Genomic DNA, 22,758 nt, shown 5'->3' on the forward strand with positions numbered 1-22,758 from the left:
CAAATGATTCTACATCCTCAACACAGGATTTTTAAGATTTTCAACTAGATGTGTGACAGTCACATAAAATCAAAGCAGCAAAAGATATGGGAGTAGGACCTGTGATTCTGGTGAGGAAATCCCTTGACTGAACAATGGAAAGCCAGCTTTTCCACCACTGCCCAGCTTTAGAGAGATGCCTAGATCCTGGAGACCTAAGCAACACACTCAGGATCACACAGACGGGATGTGGGCCTTCCTGGCTCCTAGGAAAGCTGTCATGTCATTAAGGCAATGCTGACCCTGAAGACACACCAGCACACTGTCCAAAAGCCTCATTTTCCAGAGGAGAACAAAAAGTGAGAACAGGAAATACCTTGCCCAAAGTCAGAATTTGGTAGTCAGACAGAATATGGGCTATTCTGAATCGCAGCCTCATGATCTTGCCAACCTTCAATACCTGCATGCTTTGAAAATTAGGCAGCTAAAGTGGACACAGTGGATGGAGCTTTGGCTAGGGTCAGGAAGACTTGAGTTACAGTTCACCCTCATTTACTAGCTGTGTGATCCTGGGAAAATCACTTAACCTTTGTCAAAGTTTCCACAACTGTAAAATGAGGATAATAATAGCAGTGAATTCCCAGGATTGTTGTGAGGACCAAATAAAATATTTGTAAAGTGTTTAGCTCAGTGCCTAGCACAGAGAAGGTGTCTAATAAATGCTCAGCCCCATTTTCCTTTGAAAATGAATTTTCTCCCACTCCTACTCTTCTAGGAAGAGATAAAACAACAAAAAACCTTCCAAATGTCATGGGTTAATCAGATGATTTTAAAGGAATACAAAATTGTAAAGCACTGCTTTTATTGATGGGTCTTCTTTAACAGCTTCCTAACTCAGTGATAGGCAAACTGCGGCCCCCTGAAATGTTCTATCCAGCTGCACTACATTATTCCTAATCTGATGAATACAATGATTAGGATACAATACAATGACACTTCGAAAGAGTTGCCTTAGAAACAGACTGACAGATGAGCATTTCCTTTCCTTTGGTCCCTCTTTAGAAAGTTTGCCCATCACTGCCCTCACCAGTGTTCATATTTTGTAAGGATGGAGGGGTCAGGACAAAATAATCCAGATTTCAGGCACAATCTCAAGATCATGATCAACAAGTAGTTACTGAATGCCTCCTATAGGCAATTACAGGGCATCCTGGTCATTTAATCAGCTCCTGAGATTTATTTAAAAAGTAGTCATAGAAATGTCTCTGGAGCCGCAGATATCAGAGGACGATGGTTTGGAGTTGGACAGGAACAGAGAGACATCTGGTCCCACGGGAGTCAATTTACAGTCAGAAGAGGGAACCAAGACAAAAATGAGGTAAAATGACTTGTTCAGATCTTCCAGGAAGGGAATGGAGAAACATTTACTTCCGTGAATTCATTTACATTGGAGGAAACTGAGACAAAAACAAAGTGAAATGACTTGTTTTGATCATACCAGTGGTGAGTGGGCTGAGCATGAATTTTCATTCAGGTCAGCGGACTTCAGATGTCAGCAAAGAGCCTCAAAAGAAATCACTCACTGGATCCATGAGGAGTAAGTTCTGTCTTGTATTGAAAAAAAAATTCTAATTTGTCTCAAGGATTTGACTTTGGAGAGAAAATTAACAACTCCAGGTCTATTTCCACATTCCCAAGTTCAGCATGACCAGAAAACTCGGGGATAATGGGAGGCTCAGGAAGGAAAGGAGCATTTCTGTAGCACTGACTTTGGGCCTAGCTCTTTGACCGATGCTCTTTCATTTACTCTTCACAAGGGCCCTGGGAGGCACGTGCTATTATCTGCATTTTACAGAGTGCACTGTTATTATGAGAGCCATTTTACAGTTAAGGGAACTGAGGCAGAGAGAAGTTAGCGTCTCGCCCAGGGTCAGACAGCTAGTAAATGTCTGAGGCTGGGTTTGGACTCGGTACTTCCCGACTCTGGCCCCTGAACTACCTAGCTGCCTGCAAACTGGACTCACTGTAAACATAACCTAGAGGAAAGGCCTGAGAAAAAATTTATTGACTAAAGAATTTTTTTTTCCTTTTGTCATGCTCGGGGAATCATTAAAAGGGCATGTAGCGAGGCCCAGTCTGAGCAGACGGCCTCTAGCCAATGGCCAAGTCAGGGAAGCCCTCCCCAGTGGGCAGCGCAGCACTCACGGGAGGGCAGGAAGTGCCTGCTAGGGAGCGATGGTTTCTTGTCCCCGTCAGAGCTGCTGGTGCTGCTCCAGCTGCCCCAGCTGCCCCGGCTGGCCCGGACGCTCCCCGAAGAGCTGCTGCAGTCCGAGCTGGAATCCGAACAAAACTTGTCTCCGCATTTCTTCTTAGGCCGCTGGTAATGACCTTCTGGGGGAATGAGACAGAAAGGAGTGTTGGGGTCTTCCCCACCGGCTCGCTGCTGCCGCCCCTGAAGGCCCGGCTGAGCTTCCTGAACGGACTCTTCTGTTCCCCCATGAAACTCAGCCCGCGTCCCTCAGGAACAACGAAGGACGTCGATTTCTCCTTTCGCTTGGGCCTCTCTCTCCCGGGTTCTGCCTCCACCTCAGGCCTCCCTTCTCACCCTCCCACCTACCGGAAGTATCCCTTCCTAGACACATGTTGGAAGAGGCCCAAGAGAGCATCTAATACAATTCCATGACACAGACCAAGAAAAGGAGGCTCAGAGAGCCTCTGAGGAAACACTCACACTGCCACTTTGGCCTCTTTGTTCTTTCTTTTTAGATCCTTACCTTCTGTCTTGGAATTCATACTGGGTTTCAGTTCCAAGACAGAAGACCAGTAAGGGCTATGCAGCTAGGAAGTGTGTGAGGTCAGAGCAGAACTCAGGAGCTCCTGACTCCAGGCCTGGTGCTGCCCCGCTCACACTGCGGTTAAAGATTTAACGTGGATAATGACATGTCATAATATAAAAATAGAGTGAATGAGGGAACATTTCTCTAAGAGGCCTTCAGTGAGAAGGAAAAGACAGTGTTATTTAATAAGAGAATTTCATGCACTCGGGAGAAATCTCAGGGAAGCCTTTCAGACTTCAAATCGCGCTTTATAGACAACGCTAATACGTCTATGTCTAAGGCAGAGCCTCAGCTCACAAAAACCAGCCATTCCCACCCTCATGGAATTAAATAGTCTTCATTTGGCAAAAAAATTTTAAGTCACACCAGTAAAAAGCAATCTACAACCTTAACAAGCCGAGGAGTTCTGGAAACACTCTCCGAAGAAAGCCCAGCAAGGTTGCGGCTGATAAGCAGCATCAGACCCAGGGAAGAGCCCGGGTGTTTCCCAGCCTGTGAGGCTCCTCCTCAGGGCCAGCTTTCTGGCGAAAAGGCCCTCAGTCAGGGCGACACAACAGAAAACAGGAAGGGGAGGGCCGAATGCTCCCTTCTGGGCTCAGAGGTTTGGTTTTTCCAGCTTCTTTTGCCCCTTCCAGCTCTGGCCCCACTGACCCTGCATGCCCCTTCTCCCACCCTCGGTGGAGGCAGGCCCGTCTGATAAGGATCTGCCCCTGGCTTTCCCAGCCCCTTCCTGCTGGCCTCACCCCACTGATCCCCTCCGGGGATGACTGAACCTGGCCCCAGAGCCCCAGCATTCCCTGGTCTGGTGTACAGGAAAGTGGGAGTGGAAGCCAGGGAGAGAGGCCTAGAACTCCACGTCATCCGTCATCCAGCAGGCACTCATGATTTTTTGTGGTTGTGGGAGCAAACCCTGCTTTCTGGCTTGATGAGGACTCTGGCTGGCACCCCAAAAGCCACCTGAGCGCCGCTCAGCCAGGGCCTCGCTCTTCCCCGACCTACATGCTTCCTAAAGGAGGAAAGGAGAGCCTTCACCAAACCAAGGAAGGCCCCTCTCGCATCTCGGGATGATCAAGTACCTGTTTCTCCTGGGGCGGCAGAAGCCATTTTGGATTCTGTTTTACACACGTCCGCAGCCCCGCTGGGTGTGCACCAATTCCTCAGAGGAGGGTTACCTCTCAGCTCAGGCCTCTCAAATTCGCTGCACGCGTGCTTTAATTCATTCTGCTCAGGAGCCCTACGGCAGCCACAAACATCTCATTAATGTCCTCACCACGTACGTATAATTATGACAGAAAACAAAATATTATGGGACACATTTAAATAGGGTATAGTATCACATATGCCATAATTATCACATATTCCTTCCCTGTTTCATTTATATTTTATATATGTAATACACATTACATTCTAATATATTTATATAACATATTATATATGGTATATGTCATACCATATATAGCATAAAACATAAAATATGTAACATATTGATATATATTATAACAATATATACTATATATTATATACTAATATATTATGTAGGTATGTGAAATCTAATATACAAATGTTCATATATTACATACATATACATATAATTATACATTTCCATGCAAGCATGTAGGCACATTTATGTATAAAAGGTTCTTAATCTGAAATCTGTGAATTTGTTTTTAAAAAATATTTTATAACTATTTCAATAGGATGGGTTTCCTTTATAATCTTATATATTTAGATTAACAAATTATATATTTAATATGCATATTATAAATTATATATTTATTTTATACCTTCAGAATTATTATTCTGAGGAGGGGTCCTGGGTCCATTCATTCTACCAAACTGAAAAAAGGATCCATGATACAAAAAGGGTTTAAAAAAATGTCCTGGCATTTGATCTTTTATTTTGGGGATCACCAGTAAAATAGGATCTAGGATAACAAGATAGGGAAGGAAGAAGAACCGTAAAGAGACGCATGCTGATGGCCTGAGAAGGGAATAACTTTTTAGAGAACTCTGGAGTTTGCCGAGTCCCATTTTCTCACGTTATAGAGAAAAGGAGACGTGAAGTGACTAGTTTCACAACTAGTGAACAGAACCAAGTGTAAGAGGCGAGCCAGGTCAGGTGCTCATTTCCCCCTAAACCGTGTAAAAAGAGATGCTTAATGGAGGGAAGGAGAGGCGGCAGAGTGACGGGAGCGCCGGGCACAGTCAGGAAGGGTCATCTGTCTGCCTCGGTTTCCTCGTCTATAAAACGGAAAGGCTACTAGTGCCTCGCGCCGGGGTTGTCGGGAGGCCCAAATGAGACAATAACTGTACGGCACAGCATCCGGCACACGGTAAGGTCTCTATAAATGTCAGCAGCTGTCATTATTATTGAGGCGGTTACCCTGCTTATTTCAGGCTGGGGACTTTGGCGTCAGCCTGAAGGTAGAAGAAAGGCTTCTAGAACTGAGAGGAGGCTGCTAAGAAGCACGTCTGAAAACCAGAGGGAAGAGGCAGGAAGGTGTCCTGGAGAGAGCCACAGCCACAGCACCCCACACGTCCAAAGCACGGCGGCTACCCACGGGGGAAGACATGAAGCAGAAAGGGAGCCACGACACTGGCTTCCTGGGACTGGTTCTCGTGGGCCCCCGCCGGGACGCTGGGTCTCTGGGGCTCTGCAGGGCTCCCCAGGCAGCCCCCGGTGGCCCTCCATACGTCAGATACCCGGCTCCTGGGGTCCTCACAGCCTCCAAGGCCGCGCCATACAGCACCACAGACCAAAGCAAGTGGTTTCACCCCATGTTGGAGGCACCGCAGACTTCTGCTTTTAAAGTTAATCACAGAGCCATAATATTTAATTGGTGAAACTACATTTTAATTCCTCTTTAAAACCTTTCCCTCTTCCTCTCTGCCTATGTCGGAAAGTCAGGTTTTTAAAGGCACCCGAGGGCTGACTTGTGAAAGACTGAGCGGGGAAGTGGGGAGTCGCCTCCGCTGAGGCCAAGAGCACAGAGGGGCTCGCTAGGTGGGGGAGACTCAGGCCTGGGTCTTTCTGAAACCAAAGCCACCTCTATAGCACTATCTCCCACGGCTGTGAAATGCAAGAATGAGAAAATGCAGTGGGAGTTTTTCCTTTTTCTTTAGGAACAGGTTTGTGGCTATTCAAAACATGCTGGAGATGATAGGAATTATTTAATTCTAATAAGGCAAACTTCCTATTTGTAAGGAAAATTTAGCACAAAGTAGGAAAGACAATAAAGTCAAAGTGTCTTCCTTTTCTAATCATAGAAAATAGCACGTAAAATTTTAATTTTGTTGCTAGATATGGACATATGTGGGATTTTAAAAATATATTTTATACACACGCATGTATTTTGTGTACTGGTTTTTGTAATGCCACCCTTTGAGGCAGCTAGGTGGCAAGGAGAATAGAGGGCCAAGTCAAGAGTCTGGGAGGACCTGGTTTCGGTTCTGCCCTCAGGCACTTCCTAGCTGAGTGACCCTGGGCAAGTCACTTAACCCCATTTTGCCTAGTCCTTGCCCTTCTTTTTAAAAGTTGTTACAAAGGCAGAAAGTAAAGGTTAAAAAAAAATGTTTTTTTAATGTCACTCTTGGGGCAGCTAGACAGCTCAGTAATAGAGAACAGGACTGGAATTCAGGAGGTCCTGGGTTCAAAACCAAACTTGAATACTTTCTGCATGACTATGAGCAAGTCACTTAACCCAACTGCCTGGCCCTTACCACTACCACTCTTCTACCTTGGAGCCAATATTTAGTGTCAATTCTAAGGTGGAAGATATGGGTTTAAAAAAAAAATACACAGTGAAGAGTAAAAGAATTTCAAGCACAGGATTTTTTTTTTAAAACAAGGGAGTACGACATGGCATGTCCTCTATAAAACTTTAAAGAAGCTCCATAAAAAATAAGCACCTGTAATCAAAGAAATTTACAATCCTGAGGATTTCTTTTACTCATCTTAAAAGTGAAAAGGTGTATTTTCAGGTAACCTTGGGAGAGAGTGGTGGGAATGGGGCAGAGAGGAAAAGGGGGAGAAGAAGGCAAGAAATAAAATAAGGCCACGACAGTTTGGGGTTTGGTTTGAGTTTTTTGGTTGTCATTTTTTAAAAAAACCATTCACTGTCTTTCTATTTAATAACCTTTTGTAAATATTGTTCCTAAAGTTGAGAACTCACACCAGCCTTGGTGAAACCATAACCATCATCACAATTATCTTGACATTGCAGTGATTTGAAACTTTTAAAAAATGAAGTAATGAAAGAGTTCCAGAGAAGATACAAAAATCTGTGCTTCAGTTTTTTTAAAACTTATTTTGAGGAATCATGTCTCTTTTTTGAACAACTGTCTAGCTTAATCTGCATTATTAATATTTTTAAATGTAGGCAATCAACAAAGGACCAAATCAATTGGTTGTCATTTTTAAGAAAATGGAGAGAATTACATCCAACACACCTTGCAGATGCAGTAACACCTTTTTTCTTATTCTTTCTAGATGTTCTAGTTTTATTCCAATTTAGATTTGGGAGATTGCCATCCTTTTTTTCTTGCGGCCTCTTCTTCTTCTCTTCTTGCTACAAAGTAAAGAAAACAGCCACAGTGATATGGTTCAGTCAAGACCAACAAATTCATACAAACTCATCAGGGGTTTAACTTGACCCAATGATTGCCTGCCTCCAGATGCACCACTTCTCTCATCATCCTCTCTTTTTCAAGCCCTCATTCCACTTCAATCCTCAGAATTTGGGTCCTTTTTAACCACTGGAAATTTGGGCATAACTTTCTCCATCTCTGGTATGTTTGCCTTCCCCCTCTCTCCCAACCTCCCTCAGTCCCTCAAGAGAGAAGAAAACCTGGTCTATAAAAATTCTTAATGGGCTAAAAATGAGAAACATCTGCCAGATTTATGGTCAAGGTGCTGTTAAATTCTCCTGCAATAAATCCTCCCCCCTTCACCTGTTGGCTCCGTTCCTGCAATTCACATAAATTACTACCGAAGCACCACCAGCAATCACTTCAATAGAACCCAGGGGGAATTTACTTTTTTATTTATTTTTTGGGGGGGGAGGGGGGACTAAGTACAAAAAGCAAGCCTTTATTGTTAGATGGTTAGAAACGACTAAGGACCCTCATTTCTGGGTAAACAGAGCGGGGATCTTGGTTTCTAAAGATAAGATTTTTTAATTCTAAATTAATTCAACAAACTTTTCTAAGTGTATGTAGAAACAAAATGTAAATAAAACTCGTGAGTTCTCCTCTCCTGAGGTAGGTACACTGGATAAAGCTTCCAGGCTATATAATATCTATAATATCCAATACTATATTCAGAGACAAAAGCATGTGTTATGTGTCTAGACAAAAAACAAAACCGTCCCTACCCCAGAGGAGCCACATTTATTCTCATGAGGGAGGGACTGTGTACAGAGACAGGCCTATACAGGATGATTTTGAGAAAGAATGCTACTTGGGTATGGCTGTGTCGAGGTGGCCTATGGCTGTGCTCTAAAAGGATGCAGGAGAAACGGACACGGATGGCCAAAGCACGGTCAGCCGCTGCCCCCTGCAGCTCACTGAAGGAAAGGGAAGCATCCCTGCGGCTCTGGGATGCAGGCACAGCCCTGACCCCAGGTCAGAGGGCAAAGAAGCCATCAGCATCAGGCCTGGGGCCTGGGAAGTGGGCAGGAGTGGCCAAGAGAGCAGCCGGGGCACATGAGGCTCCAAAAATTAATGTACAGTCCTCAACTGAGGGGGAAAAGAACGGGCGGCCGTCTGGAGGAGGCCTGATGGACATCGTCTGTAAAACGAGGGGGTTGGATGACACGGCTTCTGACATCCCTTCTTCTAGCTCTAAATTAATATAGTTTAGTGTCTGGAACATTAAGGTTCAAAACACAAATGATGTGAGTACAGGAGAAGACATGAAGAACAACAGTGTATATGGAAAAAGGAACGGGGGATTTTAGTGCAGCACAAGCTCAATCTAAAATGGAAATCAAATAATACATGTATAACCCAGGTCCAATCACCTGCCAGTACCAGGAGGGGAAAGGGAAGGAGGGAAAGAAATAAACTCAATCATATAACTTAGGAAAGCAAGGTAGAAATTTGTTGTTACATGTAATTTGTGGAAAATAATAATTAAAAATAAAAATAATTTTAAAAAATAAGTATTATATTTAAAAATTAATAAAATGGAAATCAAAAATACTGATGTGACCTCTGACCACATTAGGGGAGGTAAAGTGTGCAGAATAAAGGTTCTGGTTAGTTTCGTCAGCCTCTTGCCTGGACAGGCCCCATCTGGATCACCATGTTCAGGTCTGGGCTCCAGAGTTTAGGAAAGGACTCAGATAAGAGAGAATGACCAAAGAAAGATGGCCACGATGGTCAGAAAACTCTAAACTATGGCTTTTGAGAATCTATTGAAGGCATTCTCCCCTCTCTAAACCTATAATTAGTGTAAGAAAAGGAAGACTAAAAAAGGGAAATGAGGGCTGTCTTCTTGTGCCTAAAGGATATTGCACAGGAACCCCTGCATGGATTTGTTCAGCTTGGTCCCAGAGAGCAGAACTGGGCTTGGGATGTCAGAATTTAGAAGTTGGGCTGATTTTCGTTTAATATAGATAACTTTCTCAACATTAGAAAAATGAAGAGTTTGCTTTTCAGGATGAATTCGAGTTCCTCCTCAATGGAAGTCTTAAAGCAGAGTCAAGATGATTTTTTGAGGATCTCAGAAGGGCTTCCACCTCAAGTACAGGTCAGATTGACTCTCTGAGGTCCTTGCCAATTCTGAGAATCTACTGTGTCCAAATCCATAAATTTTCTCAAACCTACAGTTAATTCTATGGCAATTTCCTGGTGGTCCTACCTCAAAGAATCTCTTCCTCATGGTCCCTTTCTTCCCATCATCTGCTAACACTTTATATCCCTTAAGACTATGCTCTGTCCTTCTCATTCTTAACATTCACAATTTCTAATGATAATACCCCTGTGTGAATCATTTTGACTGTCACCAATTAGTAGATGATTCCTAAATCTATAGCCTTAAACTTTCCCTTAATACAAAGCTGTGTCTTCAGCTGCCTACTGGATATTTCCAAGCCGGAATGTCTTTCTGGTACCCCAAATCTATCATCACTACCTGTATCTTGGGTCTTCCTCTTAAAAAAAGGAGGAGAGAAAGAGAGAAAAAGAGAGGGAGGAAGAGGGAAAGAGAGAGATGGAGACAGAGAGAAAGAGAGAAAGAACAAGAGAGAGACAGAGAGACAGAGAGAAAGAGAAAGAGAGAGAGAGGAAGGAAAGGAGACAGACAGAGGGGGAGAGAATGAAACAGGAGGGGGGGACAGGGAAAGGTGGGAGAGAGACCCTTCCACACTCTAGGTCTATAATCTTTGCCCTACAAATCGGCATTCTTTCCTGGTTTTCAAACTTCTCTTCATGCTCCTATCATTCTGCCACTTATATGGTTACAAATACACTTAAGACTTGGTAGTCAACTGTACAGACAGATGTAGGCAAAGAAATAAAGAAAACTACTACTTGCTCTTCTCCACCTCTCTAGCCATTAAGTTCCACCAAACCCTGTTTATTTTTTCTCAGTAGCGTTTCTCCGATCTGTCCTTTCTTCACCTACTTCCCTTGCCATAAACCCTAGGCAAGGTACCAATCACTTGAAGCCCACAACATTACAATAACCTCCTAACAGATACATCTTATCTCCTCTCTTTTCCAATCCATCCTGAACATCTTCCTAAAACACAGTTTGTAATTTCCAATTTATCTTGTCTCTATCTGGTTTGTATTTGGAGGCTTATACGTTGTCTTCTCCATTAGACTGAGTTCTCTGAGAGCAAGGCCTGTTTTCTGTATTTCTTTGTATCCCTAGTATGGAGTCCAGCACATAGTAGGTGCTTAATAAATGCTTTTAGAGGGGGCAGCTAAGTAGCTCAGGTAAAGAGTCAAGAGGACCTGGGTTCAAATTTGACCTCAAAGCCTTCTTAGCTGTGTGACCCCTGAGCAAGTCACTTAACTCCCCACTACCTAGCCCTTACTACTCTGGCCTCCAGAACCAAAACTTAGTATCAATTTAATTATGTTTAAAATTTCTTTGAAATAGGAGAGAAAAGCTGAATACAGACCTCAACTGAAGAAGGGATGTCCTGTTTCCCACAACATGTTTCTTCTTTAGATGTTTTGTGAATCTTCTTTTCTGAGGAAGGTTTCACATCAACCTGTTTTTTCAAAGTTTCACAATTTTCTACTTCATTCTTAATAGCCATTTGCTGGTTATTCCCTTAAATAAATAAAAATGATTCGACATCTGAGTAATCAGTTCAATTCATTTCCCAGGAGTTGGTTTCCTCCTGGTCACATTACTTGCTTATAGCCTCTATCCTCCTGCTTTCACATTCATTCATCAATGATGGCTACTCTCATTTTAAAAGTGCAGAAGACCAAAGAAGCCTTCATTTGATAGTACCAAAGAATTTTTAAAACCCAACTGATGCCGGGAAAAGAACAGCGAAACTGATCAATGAAATAAGGAGCCCATGAACAGACCCCAGTATATATAAAAGATGGGTATTTGATAAACCCACACTTAAATATGGGGGAATCAAATACCTAGTTGGTAAAAATTTGGATAGCAATATGACCAAAAAAATGGAGTTGGATACATTCTTCACATCGCACATAATAATAAACTATCTCGATCAGAAAAGTATTTAATAAACTGGAAGAAAATGCATATCTCGAACATGGAGAACCTTTTTTAAACAGAAGAATTTAATGATGATAAAAATATGTGAATTTCACTGTTATATCAAAAGCATTTTGCACAACAAAAGCAATCTTAAAAATCAAATAAATATGTCACTTAAAGGTCTGATATCCAGAATTTATATAACCAAACCAACTGATAAATAGATACAAAATTAACAACAAACACTTTACCCTAATGGAGCAATGGTCAATAGACAGAGACAATTAGTAGAGGAAATAAATTTGTGCTATTTAACCAAAACACCTGTAAGATACCATATTACCTGAACTAGGCTGTCAAAAAAAAATAAATAAATAAAATCCAATGTTGGCTGTGGGGAAACAGACACACTAATAAATTTTTGGATAGGTCAAAGGCTAAGCCAGTACAAAAACCATGAAAGGCAACATTCACAGAGTTACAAAATTTATCTCAACTTCTGAATCAGTAATTACACTAGTGAGGACCTCCTAAAAATATCACATAAGTGAAAAAAGGCCTATTTGTAAACATAGAAAATTTTTAATGTTTTGAACAAAAAAAAAATTAGAAGCCACCCACATTGTCCACCAATTGGAAAATGGCCAAATAAATTATGACTATTAACAGAATACTCTAAGGTCATAGAAATGATAAATTTGGGATTAGATGATGATGATTAATGAAATTAGCAAAACCAAAACTACATAAGAACTAACTTCCACAGTATAAGAAGAAAAAATGAAGGGGGGAAAAAAACAAGGCTAAAGGTAGCAGGATTTCAAGTAGGCACATAGAAACAAGAATTGCAATGAAAATAATTTTATTTGTTCTTCTGATCATTTGTTTGGTTTTACATTGTTAAAGGCGAGACATTTTAATAAGTTTTGGTGTCTCATTTTGTAGATTTATTTGCTTATTTTCTTATATTCAGTTAAAAATAATTTTCTCAAAAATGTAAAAGAAAAAATGAGAATTCTGTGCATTTTATAACTCATCCTAAGAAAATGGGAGTAAGGGATGCTTACATTCCCTCCCTTAAAAGAAGGAGCCAGAAAGCCCTGAGATCTAGTCCTGGCTCCATCACTGGATCACTGGGCCATAATATTGTAAAATGAAGAAAACACCTATTCTTTTTCACAGCGTCAGGCAAGGGAATTCTGTAAACTCTGAACCACTAAATAAATCTGATTGGGTGGAAAGAAATACAATCTGGACATAGTTTCCATTTCATTTGATTTCTAAATACTTTATTTCTGAAAATCTAGAAGCTGCATTACTTAAAACAAAAAGACTGTTGTTCCTTTCTTATCCAGCTAACATAAAAATGCCTTCTACTATTGAAAAGTCTTCCCAACTAGTGCCTTACATTTATAATTACTATTCGGAACCAAATGGAATACTATTAAGAAATAATACATAGAATGATTTCAGGAAAAAAAAAACCTGGAAATATCTGCAGGAATTGCAGAGCAAAATAAGCAGAACTGGGACAACATTGTACACAATAACAGCAATATTTGACAATGATTATCTGAAAACTTGGCTACTCTCAGCATCTGGGTCAATTTTGAAAGACAGATGATGGGGAATGCAATCCGACTCCAGAGAAAGAACTATTAGGAGTCAGATGGATGCAGATCAAAATATTTTACCTTCCACATCAGGGTATTTAGTTTTATTTGGGGGTTTTGGTTATGTATGAGTGTGCTCTTACAACAATGACCAATATGAAAATGTGTTTTGCATAATAATTAAGGCATGGCTCAGATCTGAGAGTGGGGAAGAAAGGGAGGAAGAAGATGGTTTGGATCTTATAATTTTGAAAAATGTATGTTGAAAAACTATTGTCATATTTAATTGGGAAAATAAAGAGAAAGTAATGGCATATTGAGAAAAGACTATTAGAATCCTGAACTCTGGGCCCCAGTTCTAACTCTGCCACTAAACTAGTCTTGTTACCTTAAAACAGGTTCACTTACCAATTTAGACTTCAGTTTTCTTTTTTGTAAAATGAAGGAGTGAGAGTAGGGACTTCCTAACTTTTGTTTAGTGTCAATCATGCCTCTGACAATTTGGTGAAACCTGAGGATCCCTTTTCAGAATTATGTTTTCAAATGTATAAAATAAATATACAAGATGACAAAGAAAAGCAATTACACTGAAATAAAGATGTAAATTTTTTTTTTTTGGCCATCCAAATTCATGGACCTCCTAAAGCCCAAGAGCCTCTGGAATCCTGGCTTTAGATTAAGCTAAAAGTACCCTTCTAAAACTAAAAAAAAAAATTTATTAGCTTAATACAAGTGGAATGTAGAATAATCCTTAATATTTTTTATATATATATATGTATATATACATATATGTCTCAAAGCAACTAAGCATTCTGATTGAGAAAAGTTTTCTGAAAAGTGATAGAACATCATGTTATTCCATAAAATAACAAGAAGGGAAATAGCCTAGCCTACTAAAAATGTATTCATTTTTTCATGCTAAGCTCAGTTCTGAGATATTAAATATTTGTCTTGAAAGATAAGCATTTTCTCAGATATTACCTTCTCTAGGTAAAAATAATATAGCATATTTATTACAGGAGGTTCTCTGCCCCACTTCTTAGAGATGGGAGGGGAAATAGGTGTTCAATCGAAAAAAATAATTGTTACATTAAAAAATGAAATAATAAAATAAATTAGGTCCTATGGTATAGAGGGCCATCTTTGGAGTTGAGAGGACTCTGCCACTCTCTAAAGGTGAATTCTTGACAGTACAGAGCATGGGGCAGCTAGGCAGCACAGTGGACAGAATGCTGGGCCTCGAGTCAGTAAGACTCCTCATCCCAAGTTCATATCCAGCCTCGGATACTTTCTTACTGTGTGGCCTTGAACCCTATTTGCCTCAGTTCTTCACCTGTAAAATGAACTGGAGACGAAAACAGCAAACTGCTCCAGTATCTGCCAAGAAAACCCCCCAAGTGGGGTCCTGAAGAGTCAGACACAACTGAACAACACCAACAACTAAAAGGTCAAAATAGCTAGAATAACTTACAGGATTCCTATTTTAGCCAATAAAACAGCTCAAAAAATGATAAAAAACCAGAGTGAAAGCCCCCCCCTTTAAATCAGGGAGCAAGGAAGGTGGGGGGAGGCTGAAGCGAGACAGCTTCTGCAGCCCTTCTGAAGCTCTGGCTCTGTGACTGAGGGAGCTCGAGGCTCTTTTGAGACTTTTCGGTTGTCTCTGGAATTCGGCAGCGTGCCAGCCTCACCGGGGCCACCTAACCATTCTGATGAACATGAAGCAGCCCGGGACGTGTCTCTTAAGTGATTCCCTCGGCCTAACATAGGACCATGACACGGGGAGAAGAGGGGGCCCCCGAAGAGGTCATTGAGTCCAGTCTCGTCCTCATTTTACTGCCATATTCCCAAATCCAGAGTCAACCCGGGCCCCAATTTGGGGTTCCCTTATACCCCACTGTTTCCCCTTTTTTATTAAGAAAATCTTTCCATGGTTCCATGATTCATGTTCTTTCCCTCCCTCCTCCTACCCTCCTCCCATAGCCCACACACAATTCCACTTGGTTTTACATGTGTCCTTGGTCATGTCTCCTCTTTTAAGAGATACTCAAGTCTTGTCCAAAACAATGACAACAAGAATCACTTGCACAGCAATGGGAAGCCACGTCTAACATGGGGATCAAAGTCTAAGACCTGCTGGGGGGTTTTCTTGGCAAAGAGAATGCCATTTCCTTCTCTGGCAAAGCTCTTTACAATGATTATTTCATTGAAATCTTCACAAAAACCCCAGGAGGTAGGCGCGGTGGGGTAGAATCCCCATTTTACAGATGCAGAAACTGAGAGAGGCAGAGAATAAGCCATTGGCCCAGTCACATAGCTAGTCAGTGCATCTAAGATGGGATTTGAACTCGAGCTTTGCTAACTCTCAAAGTCCAGCGCTTTATCCACACACAGTGCCCCTGAGCACAACAGCTCCCTGCCTATTTACTCCCCAGATTAAGGGAATAAATGAGCTTCCCTCACACCCCTAGTCGGTGAATGCCTACAGTCCTTGGTTTCCTCATCCGTAAAAGGAAGAGGCAGAGCTAGAAGACCTCTCAATCCTTTCCGGCTATCCATCAAGGACATGGAATAAGGGTCCTTTCTAGGGCTGGCTTCCTACCTTCTCTAGGAACAGTCGCCAAATCCAGTGCATATTCCCATTCTTGGCAACATGGCGCTTCCTTACATCCTCCTACAGTGGCCCTCACCACTACCCCACCCCCCCCTCCCCAGGCTCCCCTCTCTGGTGAACCTTCCCCAGGGAGAGGAGAAGCTCTCAAAGACAAGGAGCCCTCGGGACAGTGCTGGTACAGAACAAGTGCTTCATAGCCACCGGCACCCATTTCGTCATTCATCCTGGAATGCCCGCTCTGCAATACACCCGCCAATCTGTACACGTGTATGCACACACCACGTAAACGGCAATTTTAGCTTCTGGTCAGTTTTAAATCCACAATGTGACGCCAAAGTACTTTTAATAAATAGGGGGAAACTCCCGTTTGTGAAGCACTAGAACCAAAGGCAGTCAAGAATCATCTTCCTGAAAATCCTCCTTTTGAAAAGATGTTTTTAAATTTAGAATTATAAAAGGAGTCTAGTTCACGAAAATAAACTGCCCCTGAAGAATGTAATAGCAAGATGAGTCCCCATTTTTAGAAGTATTGCCTGCTTGATTGGTTTAGGTACAAAACTCCCTCGACATGCGGGAACAGTTCCCATCTCTACCATTCTCAATCTTGGGCGAGTGATTGAACTTCTTACACATGTGTAAAATGAGGGGTCTCAGGTGTAGGAGTACTTAAATATTGCAATTTCTCATTTATAAAGTGAAGCAGTTAGATGCTGGTGGGAAATAATCACTAAAAATGCTATCAGTTTTTCCTACTATAAAAACTCTTCTAGATTAAGTGGTCAAACATCTGCCCTATAAATGGAACCTGGTCTGATTATAATGAGGCCATCATAGTTATTGTGATTAAGTTAGTAAAAAAGCAAGAATCTTGATTAGTCCAAGTTACCCAAGAAAGTCCTTTCATTCTCCCTTAGAATACCTTTAAAATGTGACTCATTTTCAAATATATGAAATTTCAAATTGAACTGATTTTTACTGTTTGACCTAGATGAAAAGCAATTGCAAGAAACAAACCAAAACCACTATCCCCAAAAGGAAAAAAAAATGGAAAAAAGGCTAATTCCTTTCCTACAGATATAATTCAGGAGAGAAATCATTGCTTATGGGATTCTTCATGCCAAGAATATAACTTCAAAAGTATTAGTCCTCAAACTTTCTTGGTAGTGAAGGAATCCAAATTTAATATTCAAGACTAGACTACTTCCAAAAAAATAAAGAGAAGTGAACCACAGAACCCTGGAAAATCAGCAATGCCCTCTGCTGCCAAGAACCGGTACAGAACAGAAATTGAATTGAAAGGTTTACTTTTTGTCTTTTTTAGGTTGATTCCTGTTGCTGAATTCTAAACTATTCCTATTAAAAAGCATTCTGCACAGTTCAGAATTACTAGATGGTGTTGTCCATATGTAAAAGAAAAAAGACCAGCTACCTCTCCTTGCTTTGAACATAAGCTGCTTGCAGGGTGCATCTCTAGCAGTCAGAACAGTGTTTTGCACACAGCAGGCATTGAAGATAGGCTCAGGTTTTTCGATCCAAAGGTCAAAAGAACCTCTTAATCTTTAACTTAGATGCCAAGAACGAATGTACTGTACCCAAAAATCAAACAGTGATCCATGGGAAGTGCAAGTAGCTAGGAAGAGATCATGATCTTGATTAAACTTTTATTGTCAAAACTAATCATATTTCTGGTTTAAGAAACACATCTAGCCTTTTCTGAGCACACCGAGGCATGTAAATAAATGAAAAAACATGACTCGGGTTCCAAGAAAAAGTGTTGAATTTCACATATTTTTGAAGGTACCCAAGCTCAGACAATACTGTACTGAGGTTAAGATCTGAGCCAGAAAAGTATTATCCTTCACAATTTTTTATTTAAACAGAAGTCTGATGAACTCTGTTCCTTTTTAGCAAGTATTTGGTCCTCAGGTGGGGTAACACACAGCCTTACATATGTCACTGTCGTTCAGTTGTGCCTACTCTTCATGACTCTATTTGGAGTTTTCTTGGCAAAAATACTGGAGTAGTTTGCCATTTCCTTTTCCAGCTCATTTTACAGATGAGGAAACTGAGGCAAACAGGGTTCATGAAGCCACTTGCCCAGGGTCCCCCAGCTAGGAAGGATCTGTGGCCAGATTTTTACTCAGCCTGCTGAGTCTTCCCAATTCCAGGATGGCACAGTGCCACCTTGCTGCCCTAAAGCATCTGTGTGACCAACAGGCATACATGCACACTATTCTAATTTAAAGGCTCACTTTATTTCAAAACTATTTTAATGAACGATGATGTGTTACTATTGACACATTTGGATTATTATGTATACAAATGACTTTCATAATATCCCCAATCTTCATTCCCATCTATTAACACACTTCTCCTCAGAAGGGACGCCTGCTCTCTAACTGTGGCTGCCTGGTGCTATTTGGAAGGCTGGAGAATGACAACCCGGCACAAGTGTGAGAAGAAAAAAACGGAACTTCAAAGAATCTGTCAACAGGCTTTGGGGCTGGAGTGAATTTGGATACATGATTCACTAGCCAATGGCTGGAGAGCCTGCAGCAATCTCTGAGGGAGGAGAGACGGCGGCTCGGGTCCCAGACGCTGACTTCAGAAAATGCTGCGAGTTCCTCAGCAGCAGCAGGCGATGCCTGATGATGGAACCAGAGCCATCGTTACACCGCCTGAACAGTTTCTTCTCACTTGCTATGCGAGGTGAAAAAAAACAGCCTCCAAATGCTTAAAGGCACTCAGAATGGAGGTTCTCCTTCCTGGAGAGAACCAGCACCCTATTGTTTCCCTCAAAGGAGACACCTAATCATAGGCTTGTTTCCAGAGTAAATCTGGGTATGTTGGGAACAGAACAATGGATTAGCTGAAAAAGATTAAAACTACTGAAGGTAGTTAGTGCCACTAAGGGAACGGAGTAAATAAATTGTTATAGGTAAATATAATAGACAGTTACACTCTATGAAATATAAAAATTAAAATGAATATATAATCATTTCAGATATTATGTTTTTATAAGACTTATTAGTGGTCACTAGGAGTAAAGGAATAAAAAGGTAATAACATAAAACCACGTGCCCATGGCTAATCTACCTGTTCAAACAGCCCTTGTTCCCAGCTGCAAGCTGCCATAGGAAGGAAAAAAAAAACAGCTAGCCCGGGAAGACCACCCAATTTATCCCCTGTCTACATCAGCATGTAACGACAGGAAGTCAGTGAGCTCTTGGGCAAAGTAGTTTTAAAAGTACAAAATTCCCCCCCTGAGGTTCTAGGAAGACTGGTCTCGCCAATGGATCTTGTAAACATAACAAATTTTTAAATTACAATAATTTGTGTAAAATTTCCAACAATAGAGATGAGTGATATGAAGAATTTGGAGAAATGCAAAAACATTTATACAAAGAGATAAAGAGTAAAATAAGATGAACCAGGGGGAAAAGAGAGGGGAAGAGGAGGGAGAGAGGAAATATAACAACCCTATCACCACTGGACCAGGTTCCACTTAAACAGCACTAATTGCTGACAAAATTGCTACCCCCAATCTAGAAAAGCACCTTGCGGTTGGAGGGAAGTTTCATAATAACTAGAGTTGTCAAAAATGGGTAGCTTCATCAGGTAATGAGTTCTGCCAGTCGATTTTTAAGGGAGAGGCTGGAAGGCATATGGGAAATGGTGTTAAGGAAAGAAGGTATTTCTGTTCACGCAAATACTGGACTTGGTGATCTCTGAGGACATTTCTGACTATGAGAGTCTTGAAATACACGAAGGCAGTACAGTGGTTATTTTCACATAAAGGAACAGATGCTCTGTGATTCTTCTTTGTGCTTGTGCTAATAAGGATCTCTCTCTCCCTCTGCCCCTCTCCTTGCTTGGTTTCTCTTTTTTTTAATGTCTGATTGCATCTCCCTCACTACATCCCTGAAGGAAAAAATATTTCTTCTTATCGTTTTGCACTTTTCTAGTACAGTGCCATGGGCAAAACAGAGCTTTTAACTGGTTCTGAAAGAAAGAACCAACAGAGGAGAAACCTGATGCAGACACACAGAGAAAGAAAACTCAAGAGACTATTGAAATCAGTCTCTTTGATGGTGTCATGTCTGAAGAGGGCAGAGTCAAGGCCCTTTCCTCGCTGTCTCCACTGATCTAAAATCCCCATGACATCCTTCATGGAGTGAGGGAGAGAACTAGGGGAGGGGGAGAGGGCAGGGAAGAGCAAGGGCACAGGGGCCAGTGGAATAGTAGAAGAGCCAATCCCACTAAAAACTTAACAAGAAATATACAAATAATCTGCCCTGGAAACAAAACAATAACGAGGCAGGCTAAAACCATAAAGCTTATTAGATTTCCACCTCTAATTACTTCACAGCTGCTTAGCTGAATCACGAGGCAAACTTGACTCAGACGCTGGCAGTAAACATCAGGTATTGGACACACCATCAAAAGCAGGATCTTGGCAGGGCAGTGTGGATTTTCTGACCCTGCTAGCCAAACTCTGCTCCTGCATGTCAAGCAAGCTTTCAAAGTAATGTATTACCTTGACAGAAGACCGTATTATAAAGACACACAATGCCATGGCCAATTAACCTCGCAGTTAAATTTGAAGATATATTTATTCAGATGGGCAGTGTGGCATAGTGGATAGAGCTGGCTCTGGGGTTAAGAAGACTTGTGTCCAAGGTCTATATAAGTTCTGCTGACCATGAGCAAAACACTACAGCTTTCAGTGATTTAGGCAGCTTTTCTATTATTATATTAAATTATAGTTATTAATAATTATTAAATTATAGATGAGTTGCTAGTGCACCCATGGAGGGGATTTCAACATTGGGAGTTCTCCACACTAATAAAATTAAGGGGCTAGACAAAATAGATTCCTAGACAGAGAGGTGAACAGATAGATTTATATACCTACACATATAAGTATATATGTGAAATATATATATATTCTAATTTCCCCCAGTGATGCCATTGTTGAAGTATTATTCCAGGGTCTTTGGGAGTTAAGCATTCCCTAAAGATGCCCAGCCTCAAAAACTATTTCCGAGGCACACTGGCTGATGGGTCAAAGAGTGAAAACAAGCTTATGGGGTATGTTGGCATGAAAAAAACTTAGGGGACTCACTGGTCTAATATCCTATATGTTGCAGAAATATTTACACTCACTCTGAGTCGCTTAACTATTCTCTCCTTTAGCACAGCCAGGGATAAGGAAGTCATTCTCCAATGAAGTTCATTTTTGGACAGCTTTAGCTATCGGAAAATTCTTCCTATTATTTATTCATTACTTATTCCTTAATTTCATGTCTCCCCATACCTTTCTTTCTCCTACTTCTGCCTTATTCTCTCTGCAGCCTAAGCTCCTTTTCTACACAACAGCCCATTAAATACTTAAGGCCAGCTCTCAAGTTCCCACCCCCACCCCATCTCTTCTGCAGTTCCTTCAAGACTATATTCAAGACTATTCAATACCTGACGTATTTTCCAGACTGCTGTCTAGACTTCAGGACGTCAGCATCTTTAAAAGGAATGTGAAAGAAATGAAAACGCAACACCAAGAAGAGAATAAAGACTGTGGTGCCATGGGACGGTCCCTTCCTTCATCCTGATTGCCACACATCTATTCACGTCAACTGAGATGAAATAACATTTGCAAAGCACTTAGCAGTGCCTGGCATGTAGTGGGTGCTTAATAAATGCTTGTTCCATTCCCATTACCTTTTTTGGCAGACAGGGCACACTTAAGCTTGTAGTCAACTAAGATGCCTAAGTTTTCTTCACACAGACATAGGTCGAAACCCATCTCCCTCATCCTTTACGTTGGTTTTCCCTCCCACTTCGATGTTCTGCACACCACATCAGAAAGCCCATCAGAGTCATTAATCAAAGAGGAGAGGACAAGGGTAGCTCTATGGCTTGCCACTCAAAATCTCTCTCTGAACTAACAGAAACAAATCAAATAAAACTCTCTGAGTTCAACACAACCCACTAAGAATCCATATAACTCCAACCACTGAGCATTTCTCCATATTATTCAATGTCATGAGACTTGTTAGTTGCAGAAATTCATAATATATTAGGTTTATAGCTAGGAGAAATGTTACCTTAGTCTAACCACAATCCTACCCCAAAAAAGGAGATGATATTAGTTTGGTCTGGCTTTTTCTGAGTGAACCAATCAGTGGCTGGCTCCTCACATTCATCATTTTTGTTGCTAATGGCTTGCAAACCATCTTATTTAATAAATAGTACGAGAACTTCCAGAGACTTTTGTCTAAGTTCCCTTCTAGACCCTATCTGATTGTTCCTGCCTGAAAAATAAAACAAAAACAAAAACATAGCCTTCGCTCCCACCCCCAAAGTCCAGAGGCAAGGTAACCTGAGTTTATTTTATGATTTGGAAAAAAATAAAATATAATAAAATAAAAAAGCATAATTCCAGAGGGCATACTTACACAGACAGGTGGAGAAGACACAAGTGTACAGTGTCAACATTGCAGATATGAATCCACTTCAAGCATGCCCCACTGCTGCCAAGGGAAACAGTGCAAACAGGTTGGAACTAGGGGCATCAGTGGGGTGCGCTCACAGCTGGGAATACACATGCACTGACCAAACAGAGGTCTCAGCGTCCCAAGAGGCTCCCTCTTAGACACATTTATTACCAACATGCCCCATTAAAGGACGTCTGAAATTCCCATCAGAGATCTAGGTTTCTACTTTAAGAAAATCATCCAATTTCAATTATTTCTATCTAGAATATGTTTGCACCTCTTTCTATATCACAGGAAAAAAACTATAAAACTTTTTATTTACAATGGGTAAGGGCCTGACTCACCCCAGGAAAAATTCACAGGTTGGCTTTTTTCTGCTTTGTAAAGTGGCTAGAAATTGGACTTAAATGTACCAAGAAATATGGATTTCAAAAGAGCCCCAAGTATTCACTGACTGTTATACCTGAGATCTAATGGAAATCAGTTCAGGCCAAATGAAAATCAGAGTAGAATAGAGGGATTTTTTTTT

The 22,758-nt window shown here is 41.2% G+C and overlaps 1 protein-coding gene across 1 annotated transcript in view; it reads right to left on the reverse strand.

Moving 5' to 3' along the window:
* The window catches only part of TMEM131L (transmembrane 131 like), a 167,164-nt gene that overhangs the window by 18,320 nt on the left and 126,086 nt on the right, over positions 1-22,758 (reverse strand). The window contains exons 26-29 of the mRNA XM_044682233.1: positions 10,949-11,103; positions 7,266-7,384; positions 3,893-4,050; positions 2,185-2,370 (exon numbers count right to left, since the gene is read on the reverse strand). Of these exons, the coding sequence (XP_044538168.1) occupies positions 2,185-2,370; positions 3,893-4,050; positions 7,266-7,384; positions 10,949-11,103 (618 nt within the window). The remainder of the gene's footprint in view (positions 1-2,184; positions 2,371-3,892; positions 4,051-7,265; positions 7,385-10,948; positions 11,104-22,758) is intronic.

This window comes from Gracilinanus agilis, chromosome 6 (assembly GCF_016433145.1).
Source record: "Gracilinanus agilis isolate LMUSP501 chromosome 6, AgileGrace, whole genome shotgun sequence".
NCBI classification, from domain to species: domain Eukaryota; kingdom Metazoa; phylum Chordata; class Mammalia; order Didelphimorphia; family Didelphidae; genus Gracilinanus; species Gracilinanus agilis.